The sequence below is a fragment of the Puma concolor genome, chromosome D2 (assembly GCF_028749965.1).
Source record: "Puma concolor isolate L17-30 chromosome D2, mPumCon1.1.hap2, whole genome shotgun sequence".
Classification (NCBI taxonomy): Eukaryota; Metazoa; Chordata; class Mammalia; order Carnivora; family Felidae; genus Puma; species Puma concolor.
Window position 1 is genome coordinate 54,224,187 of NC_141677.1, and position 21,449 is coordinate 54,245,635.

Below are 21,449 nucleotides of genomic sequence, written 5' to 3' on the forward strand. Positions count from 1 at the left end.
CCTTAACCAGGCAGGGCTCTTGCTGCTGTTCCTGGTGTCTTGAGAACCTCTACATTCAAATAGAGGCTTCTTTGCCCTTTTGAAAAGCCACATGGCCGCCTTCACCACTTTTTCCTGAGACCTGGTGTCAGACATTGTCATTTCTGGCATTTCCCAACCATGCATCCCTCATTTTAGAAGATTAAAATGTTTGATTACTCAGTGAAGTTAACTACTTTCTCCCTACTCTTCCCGCTTTCTTATTCCTCTCCTTCCGGCCCTCCCTGCCTATTTCCTGTCTCATTCACTCATTGGTTTGTTTAACTCTGTATCCTTTTGCTTCTTCTAGCCCTCTTAGGATGTGCCATCTGAAGACATTCCAATGTAAACTTAGGCCCTACAGCTTCAGTGCTTTGGCAGAATGTTTTCTTCCCTCCGGTCTTAGAATTGTGAGGCTCTGCTAAACCAGTAGCCCTCTCTAGTGGTAACTACGCACTCTTTTATAGGCTGCACAGTGTGAAATGAGAGAGCCTGTTCTCTTAGCCCCCATTTCCATCTGTAGACCATTGTTCTTCCACTTTTGAGTGAAAGCCTCAGCCCCTTTGAGCTTCCTTCGTTCATCTCTATCACCATTAATCTCTCACTGTTACTTTTGCAATCGGTTTATCTGTATTCACGTTCATCATTTTCCTTCCTTCAGACTCCTATGATAGGTAGCCATTTTATTCAGGATTCTCTCGTCTTCCTATGCCCTTGACCCCATTTTTCTATGAGACTTGTTTCATTATTCATCTGCCTTTCCTCTGCTTTATCCTTTTCATAACTACCTTAGCTTAAAAACATGTTCAAATTTTTCCTGCCTGAGAGAGAGTGGGTGGGGGATATCTTCTCTAGTCTCATTCTAACTGTTTCTGATCTCTTTTTTTCTCCTTTGTATACTGATTCCTTAAAAGAATTATTTATAATTGATTGTTTCCTTATTTCCTCATGTCTCACTCATTCCTGAGTCAACTGTCTGCTTTGCCACAGTGCTGAAACAGCATTCACTTAGGTCACCCAGGGAATGCCACTAGACCTTTTTAGCCCTTACCTTATTGGTTCTTTCTGCTGTGTTTGATAATGTTGATCACTTCCTCTTTAGAATTCTTCCTTATTCAGGCATATGGGTGGCTCAGTTAAGCGTTGGGCTCGGGTCATGATCTCATGGCTGTGGGATCAAGCCGTGTATCTGGCTCTGTGCTGACAGCACAGAGCCTGCTTGGGATTCTCTCTCTCTCTCAATCTCTCTCTCTCTCTCTCTCTCTTTCTGCCTCCCCCCCTTACTCTCTCTCAAAATAAATAAATAAACTGAAAAAAATCAAAGTTCTCTCTTCTTCAAAGACTACTCTCTTAACGTTCTTTTTATGTCTCTCCCCCCAAATGTTGGTGTACCTGAGGTTTCTGTCCTTACAACTCTGTTCTGTGTATACTCTGTCTGGGTGAACTCATCCACTCTCCGTCATATCTCTGGCACAAATGCTGTGTGCCTTAGATATATATGCAGTTGCTTGATAGACATTTCCACTAGGATATGTGTCCTACATCCTATGTGACCAAAGCTGTCAACACATCATCTTCCCTCATTCTCTAATCAGATCTTTTCAGGTTGTCTGTTTTGGTTGATGGCACCACTCTGCCATGCCCCCCATTCAATCATCATGTCGTAGGGATTTTTCCTCTCAAACCCATTCTCCTCTTTCCATCCTAACTACCTGCCCTATTACCTATCCATCCGCTTCTCTCTTTCCCAGCTACCTACTTGTTTGTCCCAGTGTATTTCAAGGTTATCACAACAGTTTCTTAATTATTTTTCCCATCCTTAGTTTTTTTCTCCTCAAATCCATTCTTCACAGAGCTGTTGTATTTATATATGTAAGTAATGAGTCTGACCATGTGAGCTTTCTTGTTTAAAATTTTCCCAAAGTTCCTGAACAAGGCATATATGTCCTTTTGTGATCTAGCCCCTGTCCTCTTCTCTAGCCTTTTTGTACTACTCCTTTACTGATAAGTGTAAGCAACATTAAAATGTATGACAGGCCCCAGAAGCACAACTGTTTCCCATCTTTGTGCCTTTTCTCATGCTGTCCCACCTGCTTGAAATACCACTGCCTCTCCCTTGATTAACTCCTTTTTAAGACTCATTTTGGTACTACCTCAGATGCCTTCTTGGGTTTACCTCTCACCCCCATCAAGACTGGATGCTCCAATAATAACTGTACATAACTCCAGTGTAATTTGCACCTTTGTTCATGATTATGCTTATGTGAATATCTCTTCCATTACACTAAAGAACTCCTTGAAACAAAGACTGGGTCATCATCATCTTTTCCCTGCTAGTGTCAAATAGAGTGCTTGTCACATGCAAATATGACTCCTTTGTTTTACAGAACAGGAAATTGAGACCCGGAGTTTACAGCTCCCTTAAATGATTAATTCAAAATGAAAGTACCTTGATTTTTTTTTTTTTTTAAACTTAGTTGGGAGGGAATTGAATAGGGCGTAGAATAAATACATTGTAAATAAACACAAATAAATAAATAATATTGGTGTCATAAGAAACAGCACTTCTTATCCAAGTGAAATATAATCGGATAAGCAAATAATATCCATAGAATATTGATTAGGTGAGACATTGGAGGGGCTTGATTTTCCCAACCAAATGGTGACGGTTTCTAACATTCTGAAGCACCATAACCAAATAGCAGATATTTAAAAATTATTCCGAAAAAAAAATGCTGACTCATTTTAAGTTGTAGTGTTTGTTGGATATTTTCTTAAAATCATTGAATACTCTCTTAATACCCCAGATGCTGACTAAGAGTGAAATTCCATTCATAGGGCACCTGGCTGGCTCAGTCAACAGAGCATGCGACTCTTGATCTTGAAGTTGTGAGTTTGAACCCCGTGTCCAGTGTAGAGATTACTTAAGCAAAACTTAAAAAAATAAATTTTATTGGGGTGCCTAGGTGGCTCAGTTCATTGAGCATCAGACTCTTGATTTTGGCTCAAGTCATGATCTCATAGTTGGTGAGTTTGAGCCCTGTGTCAGGCTCTGTGCTGACAGCATGGAGCTTGCTTTAGATTCTCTCTCTCTCTCTCTCTCTCTCTCTCTCTCTCTCTTTCTCTCTCTCTCTCTCTCTCTCTCTCTCTCTCTTCCCCCCCCCGCTCCCTCTCTCTCTCTCAAAATATTTAAAAAATAAAAAATATATTTCAATAATTCATTTCCAACTGATCTATGAATATTTAAAGAATGCTTCCAGCTTTCTTACCTGTTTATTATTCCTCTCTCCCCTTCTTTGTCCTCCTAATTATCAATAAATTTTACCCCCTCAACTGTGTTGAGGGCACTGGGCCAACTGCTGTTTTATCTGTTACAGGGAAGAGACTCTTTTGGCTTGAGTTTTTTTGGCTTGAGTTTTTTTCTGATGGCCTAATGTACATTGCTAATACAAAGTGTCGATGGAAATAATTATTTTAACAGTATGACACAGGCTGTTTTGCTTAGAAATGTCCTAATTTCCTGTTCAGGTTATCCAGAGGTCAGGTAGGGATTTCTTTTTGCACTCCTATAATACAGATTCACATCATGCAAGCATTGTAGCACTTAGATCACAATCTGTTTAATTCCATTGGCTGCATTCATGTTCCCAAGAATATGAGTCCTACTCCTGCTGTTTGTATTTAGTTTCTCTTTTCATATTTTAATTCTGTAACCTGTAGTTAAGGTGTGATGCCAGTAGGTCTTTACCAATAGATGTTTTTTAGCTAAGTTTCATCTTAAAGTTTGTCTGTTGGCCATTTTGAGGTTCATGTGGACACCTGCATTCATCAGAATGTCACAGGGTTGTCACTGTTACCCTGTCCCAGAAATCTTTTACTAATTAAGCACTCAGGCAAGCATCAGGCCCCAAAGTAAGCCATGGCTACCTGCTGTGTCCTTCTACCTTAGTGAACCAGCTTCAGGGCAGTTTGATAACTGCCCTTTTTTTCAAATTTAGTTATGCCTTGAGGCTGTGGAAAAACTGAATTTATCTGTTGAAACTAAGCAGCAAGTGTTCTGACATGTTTATTGACCAAATTATTAACTTGGCAAAAGGTAATTACATATACAATCAGGTTTGGAAGTAACTGGATAATTAAGGGTTAATAAATTGGCTAGCATAAAAGAAATGCCTTTCAGATTCTACAAAAGTAAACTAAATAAATACTTTCTTAAATTGTTTGAATAAAGATTACAAAATCTTTATTTTTAAGATTTGAAAGAGAGAGACGAATGAGGATACAAGCCCCCTTAAATACAAATACTCACCAAGATAGTGTAATATTTGTCTTAAATGGAGACCACAAAGATTCTTATATTCTGTATTTCCATCATTCATAGTAGTCTAGCTAACTCTGCATTCCTGTGGGAATCCATGGCAAAATGGTAAATCATCTGTATTTATATTCTAAGACCTAAAACTGAGACCTCATCTCTAGAAAGCAGAACAAATGAGATACACATCTGAAATTCAGCTCCCCATTTCACCAAAGTGAAGTCTGGTTATGCAGTGACTGGAACTGGGTCTCCACTTTTGTCCCTGCCTACTAAGGAATTACCATAGAAACTATTCCCCTTTTCCTCCTAAAGTGGTTGGGATTTCATGGTCTTGGTTTGTTTTATTAATTTCAAATGGCCTGAGTTCCATTTTATTTTATTTTATTGTATAGATTTTTTTTAAGTTTATTTATTTTTAAGAGACAGCGTGTGTGCAGGCACATGCATGCATGCAAGCAGAGGAGAGGCAGAGAGGGGGTAGAGAGAATCCCAAGCACACTCCATGCTGTCAGTGCAAAGCCGGTTGCAGGACTCAATCCCACAAACCATGAGATCATGACCTGAGCCGAAATCATCAAGAGTCAGATGCTCAGCTGACTGAGCCATGCAGGCACCCCTTTTTAAAGTTTATTTATTTTTGTCATTTTAATTTTTTTTTTCAACATTTATTTATTTTTTGGGACAGAGAGAGACAGAGCATGAACGGGGGAGGGGCAGAGAGAGAGGGAGACACAGAAGCGGAAACAGGCTCCAGGCTCTGAGCCATCAGCCCAGAGCCCGACGCGGGGCTCGAACTCACGGACCGCGAGATCGTGACCTGGCTGAAGTCGGACGCTTAACCGACCGCGCCACCCAGGCGCCCCTATTTTTGTCATTTTAAAGAATAGAATGACAACGTGACTCTAGGGGCTGAAGTATCTGGTTTTACTTTTAGTTTAACTTTGCTTTTTCAAAAGCTAAAAGTCAGTATTTGTAACTAATGGCAAATTATAAATAATACACATTACTTGACTTCTTAAAGTTTTAGAGTAAAACGTGTATGACTAATTTTTTGAGAGAGAGAGCAAGAGGGTACAAGTGAGTGAGGGGCAGAGAGAGAGAATCCCACAAGGGACAGTCTCATGAGCAGCAGAGAGAGAGAGAGAGAGAGAGAGAGAGAGAGAGAGAAGCGGAGCTCATCCAAAGTAGGGCTCATGCTCACCTAAAGTGGGGCTTGAACTCACGTGAAGTGGGCCTCAAACTCATGAACCGTGAGATCGTGACCTGAGCTGAAGTCAGATGCTTAAAGACTGAGCCACTAGGGACCCTATGACTAATTTTATTGAAGACCAAATGAGTCCATCTATTAGATTCTCCCAAGTTTTCATTTGTCTTATTTTACTTTTTATGTATGTGTGTGTGTGTATTTTGAGAGAGCGAGCAGGGGAGGGGCAGGGAGAGAGAGACTCCCAAGGGGGTCCACGCTGTCAGTACAGAGTCTGACATGGGGCTCAGTCCCACAAACTGTGAGATTGTGACCTGAGCCTAAACCAGGAGCCTGACACTTAACTGACTGAGCCAACCCAGACGCCCCCACATTTGCCTTATTTTAAATCATAACTGTAGGGAGGAGCGGAGAGGAATATCCACTCAGATTCACAAAATTTTTAAAAAGTGGTTATTCCCTCTTCCTTTTTCTTCTTACATTTGCACTTTTAAAAAATGTTTTATTTATTTATTTTGGGAGAGAGAGAGCATTGCATGAGCAGGGGGAGGGGCAGAGAGAGAGGAGAGAGAGAATCCTGAGCAGGCTCCTCACTGATACGGCATGAGATCATGACCTGAGTTGAAAGCTCAACTGACTGAACCACCAGGTGTCCCTACCTGCAGTAGCACTTTAAAGGAGCACATAATGAAGCTCCAGCCTTGTCTAGCTTCCTTCATTCAAGCAAGTACTGTATCCTGGAGTATAGACACTTCGGCATGCAGTCTTTCTTCGTTGGTTAATCCATATTGTCTTCCTTTGTTGTTTTAATTCTTACATAGTCAGTTTATGCAATCAGATCTTATTTCTCCATAGCTTCAAGGAAGCAAAATGACTTACAGAGAGAATTGAAAGTCTAGTGAACACCTCTTATTATGAGTTTCATGGTTTGATTTTCTGAGTGTTAGAAGTGAGAGCTTTATTGGTGAAGTCATTACGTAAACTACCTGTTACATAAGTGTGGCAGCTGATATAATGAATCTGGACAGAAAATCAAAGGTATGACTTGGGAATGTTTATTTAACATGCTCAATGGTGGTATCACTGGTTTACAAAAGGTAATCTCAGGAGCAGAACTTTGGTTGTGAAATATTTTTAGTTCATTTTTAGTGCATTTAGGACAAATTAAATCAGTCAATAAATAGGTTAGCTTTCAGAATAATTATAAGATTATCAAAAATTCAGAGATTATTAATAGTTCACATTAAAGTAGATATCATAGCCATCTTATTAGTATATCAGAAGTGAGTTCACTGTAGACTCACAAAATTCCGTGTCAAAAGGTAACCTATGTAGTTTATCTCATTATACATTTACTTGGTGCCTACTGTATACCAGGTATGGGGCCAAATATGAAGATACACATATAAGCAACACAAACTGCCAGTTTTGAGGCACTTACGAAGTACACTATTAGGAGGAACTAAAGGCAATATTACTTCTCTAGCGGGTCAGCAGATGCATCAATATACTGTGAAAAATTCCATGATAGAGATGTGGCAGGTGCTCTGAGGACACGAAAGAGGAACAGAAAACTATCCCAAAATGTTCTGGGGAGGCTTCTTAAGAGAGGCAAGATTTAAATTTTAAGAGATTTAAATGTTATGGAATAAAGAGTTACATGGGTGGCAAAGAAGGGGAAGGGGACTCCACACAGAGAAGAAAATGAGCAATGTCTTGGGGGTCATCATGGTTTTAAGGGAACTATTAGGAGTTCCTTGTATAGGAGTTTAAATTACAAGGCAGGAGAGGAAGCCAAAAGGTTGACCTTGTAGGGGCCAAGGGTAGGCCAACCCAAGATGAGCCACTTTGGCATGAACACTATTTTGCATTAAAATCAATTAAAACCCAGCAGATACAGGAAAACCTCCTTACCTCCCCCTCAACTGCCAGTTTGTACCAGGAAGAGTGCTATTAACAGCGATTCCCTTTCACCTAAGATACTTCTCTGCATAATAGGGCAACCTTTGTTTTCCAGACATCTCCTTTCACCTTCCTGCTAATGGTCCTTCTTCCCTTTGCATCCTCAGACCCTTCAGCTGTCTCTAGCTCATTTAAGGTTCATATTTGCTCATTGTCTTTGAAATTTGCATGCCTGTGTAGATTCTCCATAGATTAGCTATTTAATTTTCTCCACTTAATCTGTCTCATGTCAATTTGATTCTTAGTCCAGTTAGACCAAGATTCTTCCTCCTCACCAACCTGGAGTAGGTAGGTGCAAGATCACCTTGCATGTCATATTAAACAACCTGAACTTTATCTTGAAAAAGTTGGGAAGCCATTGATGGTTTTAAGCAAGTGAATGGTGTGATCATATTTGTATTTTAGCTGGATCTCTCTGGAAGCAGTGTGGAGATTGATAGATCTGCATTATTAGAAGGGATAGCCAAGACCAAAGTCCCCAGGGTAGAGATTATGATATCTGAACTAGGATAGCAGTAGTAGTAGGGATGGAAAGTAGGAAGCAAGTGAATTCAAGAAATATTTAGGAGGTTAAATTGGCATGATTTGGTAATAGGTTAGATTCTGGAGTTGTAAAAGAGAGGAGTCAAAGCAGACCGTATGCACATTTCTGGTTTGGGTAATTAGGTAAGTTCTGTTGTTCACTGTGTAACCCACCTTTCAATATCAGGAAGCGGAACTAGGTATTCTCACGACCAAAGAAAAACAAGCCAAGTATATATGTAAAGGTATTACAAAAATCAAAGTCATACTCAACTATTTCAGGTAAATGTACCTGAGGAAACTATTTGAAATTTTCTTTCCTGTTTTGGAAAATATAGGGATTTTGCTTTTCAGAAATAGAGGCTAGAAAAATTCTTGATAATGATTTCATTAACATCTTTCTGCATTTATAAATAAATTCAAGGAAACTTTAGTTAAATATCTATTGTTATTTGGGTTTAAATATGTAGTATACATAATTTAAACCCCAATTGCCAAAGGATTATTTTAAAACTCAACCATATCAGAAATTAATGTCTTTTTCTTTTTTTAATTTTTGTTAGCATTTATTTTTGAGAGAGAGAGAGAGACAGAGTGCAAGCAGGGGAGGGGCAGAGAGAGAGAGGGAGACACAGAATTGAAGCAGGCTCCAGGCTCTGAGCTGTCAGCACAGAACTGGATGCAGGGCTTGAACTCACCAAACCGCAAGATCATGACCTGAGCTGAAGTCGGACGCTTAGCCAACTGAGCCACCCAGGTGCCCCTCAGGTGTTAATTTCTTATATTACTAAATGGAGAGTCGAAAGATCCTCTTAAAAGTTTATGAAACAAGTTCTACTCCCAGGTATATACCCAAGAAAAATGAAAACATATATCCACACAAAAACTTGTATATGAACATTCACAGGAGTATCATTCATAATAGCTGAAAAATGGAAATAACCCAATGTCCATTAACTGATGAATGGATAAACAAAGCTGGTACCATACAATAGAATATTATTTGACAATAAAAAGGAATGAAGTACTGACACATGCTACAATGTGGATGAACCTTGAAGACATTATGCTAAGTGACAGAAGCTCCTTACAGAAGACCACATGTTATATGACCCCTGTTTGGAGAGTGACTGCTAATGGCATGGAAATTCTTTTGGATGAGAGAAATGTTCTGAAATTGATTGAGATGGCTACACAACTCTGTGAGTATATTAAAAACCATTGATTTGTAGACTTTATTTATTCTAATGCTTATTTTTATTATTAAGAGAGAGAGAGGGGCACCTGGGTGGCGCAGTCGGTTAAGCGTCCGACTTCAGCCAGGTCACGATCTCGCGGTCCGTGAGTTCGAGCCCCGCATCAGGCTCTGGGCTGATGGCTCAGAGCCTGGAGCCTGTTTCCGATTCTGTGTCTCCCTCTCTCTCTGCCCCTCCCCCGTTCATGCTCTGTCTTTCTCTGTCCCAAAAATAAATAAACGTTGAAAAAAAAAATTAAAAAAAAAAGAGAGAGAGAAAGACAGGCAGAGTGCAAGCAGAAGAGAAGCAGAGAGAGGGAGACACAGAATCTGAAGCAGGCTCCAGGCTCCGAGCTGTAAGCACAGTGCCCAACGTGGGGCTCAAACCCACGAGCTGTGAGATCATGACCTGAGCTGAAGTCAGACACTTACCCGATTGAGCAACCCAGGCGCCTCTGATTTGTACCCTTTAAATGGATGAATTGTATTGTATGTGAAATATATCTCAAAGCTGTCTTAAAACATTTTTAAGGTGACGGGCGCCTGGGTGGCTCAGTCAGTTAAGCGGCCGACTTCGGCTCAGGTCATGATCTCACAGTCCGTGAGTTCAAGCCCCGCGTCGGGCTCTGTGCTAATAGCTCAGAGCCTGGAGCCTGTTTCAGACTCTGTGACTCCCTCTCTCTGACCCTCCCCTGTTCATGCTCTGTCTCTCCCTGTCTCAAAAATAAATAAAACGTTAAAAAAAATAAAAAAAAATTTTTAAGGTGACATAGCAAGAAGTTTAATTATATTTTATATTTTTATAATATATATTTTTATATATTATTTATAAAAGATTATATATATTTTATAAAGTTATAAAAGCAAAATATGGAGAAAAATTGTGCCAGCTACCAAAAATAGGAAGGTTGTATAATTAAGGTAAACCATCATATGGTGATAGCTGCAAGCTGATAAATCAAAAATTAGAGGGGTACCTGAATGGCTCAGTCCGTTAAGTGTCCAACTCTTGATAGCGACTTGCTGTGATCTCGCTGTCGTGAGATTGAGCCCTGCATTGGGCTCCGTGTTGAGCAGAGCCTGCTTGAGATGCATTCTCTCTCTCTCCCTCCCTCTCTCTCTCTCTCTCTCTCTCCCTTCCCCCTGCTTGTTCGTGCTCTCTCTCTCAAAATAAATAAACTTTTAAAAAACTAGAAAAATAAGCATAGAGACACTGAAGTAATCACCATAATTAAAAACAGAAGTAGTTAAACGTTGATTGCTTCTGAGAATGGGAAGGGTAGGGCAGTGGACTATCATTTTTTATGATAGGCTTTGTTTTTTTAATATTTATTTATTTTTTTTACATTTATTTATTTTTGAGAGGCAGAGAGAACACAAGTGGGGAGGGGCACAGAGAGAAGGGACAGAATCCAAAGCAGGCTCCAGTCTGTGAGCTGTCAGCACAGAGCCTGACGTGGGGCTCGAACTCACAAACTGTGAGATCATAACCTGAGCCGAAGTCGGACACTTAACCAACTGAGCCACCCAGGTGCCCCTATGATAGGCTTTATTTGATTATTAACCATTTATTACTTGGTAAAATTAGTTTTAATAAAGAAATTAAACACATAAAACCACACATAGCATGTATTTGTATGCCATTTTAGCTATGATAGTGACCAAACAATTAAAGCAAATCTGGATATGTACAAATCTGATTACATAAATCCCATTTTTTTGCCTCTTCTCCCAAATTCTGAACCCACTCAATTAGTTTATCTCTGACTACTATATAGCTTACCATCAAAAATACTTTGAAGGGCGCCTGGGTGGCTCAGTCAGTCGAGCGTCCTGCTTTGGTCTGATCTTACCATTTGTAGGTTCGAGACCCGCATCGGGCTCTGTGCTGACAGCTCAAGGCCTGGAGCCCTCTTCGGATTCTGTATCTCCCTCTCTCTCTGCCCCTCCCCTGTTCATGCTTTGTCTCTCAATAATAAATAAACGTTAAAAAAAATTTTTTTAAATACCTTGAGAACATTCTTCTTCTGTGTGCAGTTCATCTGAATAAAATAACCTGAAGAGATCAGTGCTTTTAAAAGGTCTCTGCAGAGGGCCGTGCCCAGAGCTTGCTCTTGGTCCTACGTAGGTGGGCGTGGAAAGGCTGACTCAACAGGTTTGGCACATGGAACATTTGAAGAGGGCAGGCGTGGGTTAGGGGTCAGGTGTATCAGAGAGCATGAGGCAGCATAAGGACAATTAACCCCTGAAGGCAAAAAGTGATATGGATGGAGGCACTATACTGCTTCTTTACAGTTTTTGCCTAGGTACTTTCTGGCTGCTACTTAAATTTCTCTTCTGTGCTTCATATGGAATTCTCCAAATGTGGTGTTTTCAGGTAGCTGGAAAGGGGTAGAGCTAAGAGCTTTAAAAATCATACTAAGCTCATCATTTGATTTTAACGTTTTTATTTATTTTTGGGACAGAGAGAGACAGAGCATGAACGGGGGAGGGGCAGAGAGAGAGGGAGACACAGAATCGGAAACAGGCTCCAGGCTCTGAGCCATCAGCCCAGAGCCGGACGCGGGGCTCGAACTCACGGACTGTGAGATCGTGACCTGGCTGAAGTCGGACGCTTAACCGACTGTGCCACCCAGGCGCCCCTCATCATTTGATTTTAATATCTGTTTGGAAAAAGGAGACTTGTATTTCCCCCCATTGGGTTAATTTAGTAAGATCCATTTTTCTTGAATCCCCAGTGACTACTTGTTCATATTTCTTTGTTAAAGCTGTATTATGGTTTAGGATTTTTGTTGTTGTTTAAATCTCCAAAGCGCTCTAGGAACCCTTGCATTGGCTTTGTGTTTTGGAGGCAAAGGAAAAATGATCTTCTGCTTTACTTTTGGAATCTGCAGAGCAACTCTGAGATCCCAGGTGGAATTGGTGTTTGGAAAAGGGAATTTGGGGGACTAAGGTTGACCCTGAGCCCCCAGGTCACTGTTCACATTTACAAAAGCAAACCTGGTATCCCCAATTGCTTTTCTCTTGAGGTTGGCTTAACTTTATTTATCTTCTGTCTTGGGTCACTGCCCCTGAGGTGCTTCAAAAGCAAAACCCAAAAGACTCAAAACAAAGAAAGTTAAACCAGATTCAAGGAAAAAATGACCTGGCAATCTGGCTTCACTTTTACAAAGACAGAAAGTCACTTCAAGAGTTCCATAGAATGGTTTTAAGTTGGCCTAGATCCATTGTGTCAGTTGCATAAAGTGGTCTCAACAGGTCCAAGACCCCAAGTTTCTTGGGGGGTAGACCAGGAGTGAGACAGGATAAGAAACTGTCAGCAAGCCAAATGCTTTGACACACATGAATTCTTCAGTGATTCTGAAGCGATTCAACTATTTTGAGCATATAAATGGGACCACCCATGCAACCATTTCTTTCCTTAAGGCTGAATCTTATTGTTTGCTGGACACACACAAGGAATGCTGAGGAAGTGAAACTTACAACTCACTTACAGATATTGGCATAAATCTACTTTATGTTATCAGATTAGTTATGAAGGGTATTTTTGAATCCTTGGTGAAAAAAGAAGTTAGGATACTAATTTCAGGTAATCTTATAAATCATGATGAGATAGAACTGAGGCATATTATTTTGCTATTCATTTTTGTATGATCCATACTTTGCTTACTTCCCAAAAGGATTTAAGGTAGAATTACTTTACTTGACTATTGGAACAAACCCATTTATAGAACTTAATACCAATTTTCATTATAATATACCTGACTTTATCCTTTAATAAGTAATTGTAAAATTGCTTTTGAATAATCTAGGGAAGATTTTTGTTTTTGTTCATGTTTGATCTACATCTTTGAATTTCAGGTATATATGTTAATTAATAAATTCACCTGTCAAAGCTGTGTCTTACTGTTTATTTACAAGACTGAGAGAGATTTTGTGTAATTAATAACAAATGTATTGTGTGTGTACTGCCATCTGAAGGGAGCAAAGCTTAAGGTAGAGAATTGAGGTTTTCCATAATTTAGGTTTTAATATTAAGGATATAGTGCATCCTGTGAAACCTGACCAGATGTGAGAGGTAGACCCCAAGGCTATGACTGTGTAGAGTGAAGGTGAGTGTCAGTGATTTTTTTTTCTGGCACCACTCCAGTTTCTTCATCCCTTCCTATCACACTGTGGCTCCAGAGCAGTTGTGTTCTTTTTAAACCACTCCAAAAACCAGGGAACATGCCTTTTGGTCAAAGCAGGCATGGGGAGCAGCCTATAAAAATGGGCTCATGCCATAACTGCCTGGCATAAGGTTAGGTAGGACCCAAGAATAATGTCCTAGCTTTGTGTTATATCTTTTGCTTCAGTGGATCTGTACTTTAAAAAGTGGGATTATATCAAACTAAAACGCTTTTGCAGAGCAAAGGAGACTGTCAACAAAACAAAAAGACAACCTAGCGAATGGGAGAAGATATTTGCAAATCATACATTTGATAAAGGGTTAATATCCAAAATATGTAAAAAACGTACACAACTTAGTGTGGGTGTGAAAGTGTGTGTGTGTGTTTGTGTGTGTGTGGGTGTGTACACACACTAAACAATCCAGTTAAAAATTGGGCAAAGGATTTGAATAGACATTTTTCCAAAGAAGACCTACAGATGGCCAATGGGCACATGAAAAAGTGCTCAACATCACTAATCATCAGGGAAATGCAAATCAAAACCACTATGAGATGTAACCTCACACCTATGAGAATAGCTGTTCTCAAAAAGACAGAAAAATAACAAGTGTTGGCAAGGATGTGAAGAAAAGGGAACCCTTGTGCACTGTTGGTAGGAATATAAATTGGTGCAGCCACCATGGACAGCAGTGTGGAGGTTCCTCAAAAAATTAAAAATAGAATTGTCATAAAATCCAGCAATTCCACTTCTGGGTATTTATCCAAGGAAACAAAAACACCAATTTGAAGAGCTGTATACACCCAGTATGTTCATTGTGGCATAATTTATAGTCGCCAAGATAATGGAAGCAACCTAAGTATCCATCAACAGTATCCATCAACAGATAAATGGATAAAGAAGCTGTGGTGTGTATATATATATATATATATAATATAATATATAATATATGTATATTATATATATATATTATATATTATATAATATATGTATATTATATATATATTATATATTATATAATATATGTATATTATATATATATAATACATGTATATGTATAATGGAAAACTGCTTGGCCATAAAAATTAATGAAATCTTACTATTTGTGATAACATAAATGGACCTAGAGTATTATGCTGAATGAACTAAGTCAGAGAAAGACAAATACTGTATGATTTCACTGTGGAATCTAAAAAAACAAATGAGCAAAGAAAACAGACATAGACTCATAGGTACAGGAAATAAATTGGTGGTTACCAGAGTGGGGAGTGATTGGGGGGGTTGGCACACTAAGTAAAAGAGGATTACTTAGTTGTACAGACTTCCAGTTGTAAAATAAATAAATGATGGGAATGTGATGTACAGCATAGGATATATAGTCAGTAATATTGTAATAACTTTGTATGGTGACAGATGGTAACTAGACTTACCTTGGGGATCATTTTGTGATGTATAAAAATAACAAATCACTACAATGTATACCTGAAACCAATAGGATATTGTATATCAATTATACTTCAATTTAAAAAAGTGAAACAGGACCTTGTAATAGTTAGGGATGAAGGACACTGATAGACCATTCAGAAATATTAGTGCTTTCTCTAGGAAGATGATTTAACTCTACTAACATTAGACCCAATTCTTTACTTTGAGGGAAGCTATTTTCTTTACCAATGCCCCAGGGAAAGACTGGGAGCAGTGGAGGGAAGTCAGTTGACTGCATTCACTCACCCTAGTTTGTCCACAGACCAACGTTGACCTTTTTCAGGAAGCTGTGAGCATCAGCCAGAGAAGTCTGTAGGGTGTTCAAGTTTTATACTTTGAGAAGCCTAAGGAAAAAGCTCCCAGGTAAACTTGGAATAGTCTGGCATCATCAACTAAGTAATAAGTTAGTTACCTCTTGAATATCTCTTGAGTGGTTACACTCTGTTGGACACACTATGAGTTTGGCTGCCTAGCTTTATGAAGTTTGTTTCTATTTACTTATTAAATGCAATATTCTGCTTTTGAAAAATCCTTACACACATGGAAATGAGAAATCAGAATATGGGATCAGTGTGCTTCCTGGCCCTGTATTTCCTCTGCACTCATGTGTATGCATCCTTTGGGGCACAGACACAGAATGGTGCTGGAGTCTATAGCCACTGGGTTTGTTGGCTGAGAATAATGAGCAACCAATCACTTGCTCCTAAGAAATCAGTAGCTTCTATCTTCATGCTAAATTCATTGGAGCTTACCTATATGTTAACTAGCTGGACTTTCAATGAAAATTTGAGGGGCGCCTGGGTGGCTCAGTTAGTCAAGCATGAGACCAGCTCAGTGATGATCTCGCGGGTTCAGTGAGTTCGAGCCCTGCGTTAGGCTATGTGCTGACAGCTCAGAGCCTGGAGCCTGCTTCATATTCTATGTCTCCCTGCCCTTCTGTTTCCCTCTCTCTCTCTCTCTCAAAAACAAACATTAAAAAGAAAAAAGGTGGGCAGTCAATATTTGTTGAATGAATAGGGGCGCCTGGGTGGCGCAGTCGGTTAAGCGTCCGACTTCAGCCAGGTCGCGATCTCGCGGTCCGTGAGTTCGAGCCCCGCGTCAGGCTCTGGGCTGATGGCTCAGAGCCTGGAGCCTGTTTCCGATTCTGTGTCTCCCTCTCTCTCTGCCCCTCCCCCGTTCATGCTTTGTCTCTCTCTGTCCCAAAAATAAATAAAAACGTGGAAAAAAAAAATTTAAAAAATATTTGTTGAATGAATAAATGAATCTTATCTAGATTCTTGGCCTTTTATCCACATTGGTAATATATTACTTAACCATGAATATGCAGACTTATGCAGATTTCCTTAGATATCTACAAGTTAATGATGCACGGTGAGTATTTCTATAAAGTATTATTATAAATTTGAAAGTATGCAGATTAGACTTGTCTGCATGGAGGCAGGCAGGTTAAATTTTATGGTTCCTGTTATTTCTAGTGATAAGAGACTTGCATATGAATATCTGAAAATTGTGAAATTTTAAGCATTTGTGAAATTTGTGAAAATTGTAAGCATAGTATTTCTTTATCTGTTTTTGTGCTGTTTTGTAAAAGAGTCAATTCTGTATTCACAGCTGGAGTTGGTGTAGGTTTTAAATTCATTAAGTGGACTCCTCCTTTCCCACCTGGGGGTAGATCAGCCCAAGAGAAAAAGAGACTTATTTTAAGGCTTCTTCCTCTTCCAAATCCCAAAGGTCATGTTGCTAATGCCTTCTGGAAAGAAAGGGAGATTACAGCCAGTATATTAAGTGGTTACTTTCTGCTGACTGTGCGCATGCCCACACACACTTGTGCAAACATACTTATACCTAAAAGAAGAATCCTTCAAACTGAGGCTTTTGTTAACAACTGTGTGAGGAGTATTTATTATTGAAATTTATTTTAATATATAAATAGGCAAACTTTATTTCTAACTCAGAGTTAATACGTGTCCATTGTGGGACGTTATGAAAATAAAGAAGACGACAACAGCTGCCCATAATCCTACCACACAAATAACAACCATTCTTAGCATTCGGTCAAATTTGCTTCCAGTCTTTTTTGATGGGTTTTTATGTAATTTTAATAGGAACGTTTAGCATAAGCATCTTAACAGATACTTAAAATTTTGTGTGAACATCAATTTTAATAACTACATGATATTCATCTTACAGATAGATACACCTTACTACTTAACCATTCTCTTAATATTGAGATTTGGACTGTTTTCAGGTGTTTTTTTTCCCCTTCAGTTTTTTGATAACACAAATAACATTTTTGAGATTAATATCATTGTTCTCTACCTTTATTACTGTTTCCTGAGGTTCGATTCCTAGAAGTAGGATTATTGAATCAAAAGGAACGACCATTTCTATAAAGTTCTTAACCAGGTATTACAAAATCACATTCCAGAGATGTTATGCCAGTTTTCATTTTCACCGTGGGTGTGTGTGAAAATAACTTTTCCCTCCTTTCACAAGGAGGGAAAACTGTACTTGTTGCCAAGCAAGAGTCAAAAATTACACAGAAGTTTAAATAAATTTAAACTTTAAATAACTTCTCTCAGACAATATATTCTTTTAACATTGTTTCGGTGTAGATCCTGTACCCATGTTTTAACTTTGGATGTAGCCTAGAATATTGTCCAAAGGAAAATAGAGTGGTTTTTATTTTATTAGTAATAGTTAATATTTTCATTATAGAATTTTCACCCTTTTACAGGGAAGTCTCTATGTTAGATAAGAAAAGAGTCAAACAAATCCATTACCTTCCTATAGAAGAGCTAGTTTCTTGTAACCTTTGTTTAGGTTTTAATCACCCCAGAAGTTTTATCCCTCTTAGGGCCCATGGGTTGGCTCACATGTCCTATGAGTAAATACAAATGCTTCCTTCAATTGGAAGCAAAACCAGTACACCCCTTACTTATAAAGTGAGTTAAAAAACAAGAAGAAAGAATAATATAAAAACTGAAGGAAGGTAGTAAGTAAAGTATTTAGCTTTCTGAAACAATTCAAATGGGGATAGGAAGTTGGTTTTAAATGGCTTAAGGGAGATTAGGGTTTTAAAGTTGGATAAGGAGTTTGGTGCTTTGGTTTAGGCATGGCATTGCTTTTAAAAGATTACTTCCATATTTGACAACAATTCTCACTGGAGATTATAAAGCAAATAGTCAATTTTAAAACACTATGGAATACAAGAGGGCTTCTTTTTGTTGTTGTTTGTTTATACAAAATGATTGCCTAGAGTTAACAGGCTGAGTCCTGAAGCCCACATTTCATAACACTACTGAGGATCTGTCACCAGGGAGAATTCAGCAGAGGTTGTTTAATGCACTTAATTGAGATTATCTGAGCTTTTGGTTTAAATTACTTTGGGAAAAGTCTAGGTACAAACGGCTTCTTTGAAAGGTAAACATACTTAACCTCTAAGAAAAAAGGTTCAATTTAAGTTCTTTGAAATTCTTCAAACAGGTAGTAGCACCAACCCTTACTAATTAAATGAGTATAAACTGAATAATGTGTAAAGATTAAATCTCCATACATCAGTACAAGTGTTAATATAATTCTATGAACAGTGTGTTTATTATTGTACACTTGTTTGAAAATGCAATCAGGTACCGTATTAGAAAATCATCCCCTGCCAATTTAGGAATTTCAAAAGTAAAAAGATAGTGCATGCTATTTTGGTTATAAAGTATAGTTAATGATAAAGTTTAAAAATTGAATTCCTTATTCTGTTCCACCTAGGAAGGAGGGCACATTAAGATCAAGGATCAAGAATGACATATACTTTATGTATTAGCTGTGGATAAATACTCAAAAGTTGGTTTAACATTTTTGCCCTGTCTTCCTCAGCTCCTTGACCTGTTTATGGTTTGGGATTGGTCTACTTATCTAGCTGATTATGGACAGCCTGCTTCTAAGTACCTTCGGGTGAATCCAAACACAGCTCTTACTCTTTTGGAGAAGTGAGTATATTCTGAAAACATTTTTGCATAACATTTTAGCATTTTGTGATTTAGTGATGATTGAAGAACTAGAGATTTTCAACAAAAGAGAAATGTCTAAATGGAGCTTAAAAGCTCAGTCCATTTTAATGGCCAAAACATAAGCCTCTTTCTTTCTTGGTGCAGTGTTGGTGTAGTTTTTATATGAGATTGCTGTTTATGTTCATGTGAACAAAAATTTTCCTATTGCATCCTCAATAGCAGGCTTAATTGGCCTTAGGAATATGTTTACTGGAGATGAGTGAGAATTGGAACTTTTTTTTTTAATGGTATAACACAGAAAAGAAGGTGTTTTGTAAAATGTGGCTAGCCATTGGCCTGTTTGCTGTCGATATCCTACCATGATGGACTTGGATTCTTTGTGCAGATAGAGAAGTATGTGATAAAAAGAAAAAATAAATAGAAAAAATAAAATAGTAAGAACTGAAGTAACAGGACATTTGCTGGTGCATCTTTGTCCAATTAAAAATGACAGAAGTTTAGGGGTTACTTTTCCCTCACTATGTGACAGATTTTCCTTTCGCTTAATCATATTTCATTTTAGGTATCAGTATGAAAAATATCTATTATTTTCCCACATTTCAAATATCTGTGATGTATTTGATGTGAGAGGACAGAAAGAACTGTTTAAAATAAATGTAAATTTACCATATCATGAAACACTACTGAGGCCAAAAATAAATAAATAAATATTGCTTTAAATTTTCTAATGTTATTTTTCTTTCACCTTGTCTCGCTATGAATGTGATTTGCAGAGTCCATAGAGGGTATGTATTTTAGCATACTTTGTGGAATGATATTAGAAAATAGTATGATATTAGAAAATGTAACATACTTTAGATTTACATACTAATGCAAAAACACTACTTCATGTAGAATGTAAAATGAAGCTGCTAATTTTTTGTGTGGTTGCTATCTCTGTATTTTTATTAGTACCTATTTTCTTTGAAGAATATTTTTCAAGCATAGGACTGGTGTGAGATAATTCAGAGCATGCCAAGATAATTTACTTATGACAGCATAGCTTTTAATTTCCTTTTACCAAGCCTCTCCATTCACATATATTCCTAGGATGAAGGATACTAGCAAAAAGAACAACATATTTGCTCAGTTCAGGAAGAATGATCGAGACAAACAGAAGTTGATAGAGACAGTCGTGAAACAGCTAAGAAGTTTGGTGAATGGTATGTCCCAGCACACCTAGACTTCGATTGCACTCAGTGACACCAAATCTGTGATTCAACATTGATCTCTAACAGGCACAGGTCATGATACAGTAATTTGGTTGCAGAATTAAAAAATGGAGTAGAAAAAAGACACTAATGAGAGATTAAACAAGAAACAATAAAAATATCATTTCTACGGAATTTTAAATAATTGGATACTATTTTATATGTGGAAAAGGTGACATTAATTTTTTTCACTTTTAGGGAAAAAAGGTAAAACATAAATCAGGTCAAAAATTGTATATGAAATTGATTGTAAATACATTAGAAAAACCTTATATGCCTCTACATATAAGTATTTTTTTCTATTCAGACTTGAATGATTTTTCTGGGTTCTTTTCATCAGTATCCAGTTTTGGAATGCAATCATGTCTGATATGGGAGTATTTCACTGTCATTTTGTGACTGTTAACTTTTATTTTCATCTCAATATGATTTAAGTAGACTAAATTTTCCAGTTCTGCAGATTCGGCAGGGGGGTGGTATACAAATCTTTAAAGGTCCCTGAAATCAAACTTGATTTCTGTAAGAATATGAATTATTTGTTCTCCTTGGATGGTTTAATTTAATGGTTCTGAATATGAAGAAAAAGTGTTTGGATTTTCTTGAGATGCAGTGTTGCTGTTGAGCAGGGTTAATATTTCTAACTATATTGCTTGTAGCTGACCCCATTCTAGGATTTATTTGGTTTGGTTTGGTTCAAGTTAAAAGAGGGCAGGAACGAAGTGGGGTAAGCTACTTGAGGTGCTGCTTGTGCTAGGGTAGATACGTTCCTACACACAGAAGTTGCCACAGGGCTCAGGTTCCTGTCTTCAGTAGCAGATCTCAGTACCTGTCCGCGGTATGGAAACAAGCCAAACCAAATGAACGCTGGAAAATCTAAAATGAACGTACATTTTCTTCTGTGTAAATTACCACCATGGTCCTAATGATAATATCAGTCTGATCGCAACTTTCTTCTCATTGTATTTATGCTGAATATTTCTTTTCCATTTTCAGGATTTATGCCTGTAAGAAACTTCTACTTAACTCTGTAAAATAAGTGTAAAGAATTATATGTACATTTCTTGATTTTGTGATGAAATATTAAAAATGTTGAGCAAGTTGAAAATGCATTGCTATTGCATCTATTCAGAGCTTCCTGATTTAAAATAACTGCTTCCTTCAGAAAGACTGTTGTTATTCCCTAGTTATTGGAATGGGGAGTGTCACCAAAACAAAGATACAAGTATTTATTGACCGCCTCAATCCTAAAGTACTGCACATTTAAAAAAAACAAAAACAAAAACCT

At 38.1% G+C, this 21,449-nt stretch overlaps 1 protein-coding gene across 7 annotated transcripts in view; it reads left to right on the forward strand.

Annotated features, from left to right (window-relative positions):
- EXOC6 (exocyst complex component 6) overlaps positions 1-21,273 on the forward strand; it is a 234,594-nt gene extending 213,321 nt beyond the window's left edge. For all 7 annotated transcript variants that reach the window (XM_086680379.1, XM_025917949.2, XM_086680383.1 and 4 more), the window contains 2 exons: positions 18,781-18,893; positions 20,004-21,273. In XM_086680379.1, the coding sequence (XP_086536505.1) occupies positions 18,781-18,893; positions 20,004-20,136 (246 nt within the window). In that variant the 3' untranslated portion in view covers positions 20,137-21,273. The remainder of the gene's footprint in view (positions 1-18,780; positions 18,894-20,003) is intronic.
- The last annotated feature ends 176 nt before the right edge of the window (positions 21,274-21,449 follow it).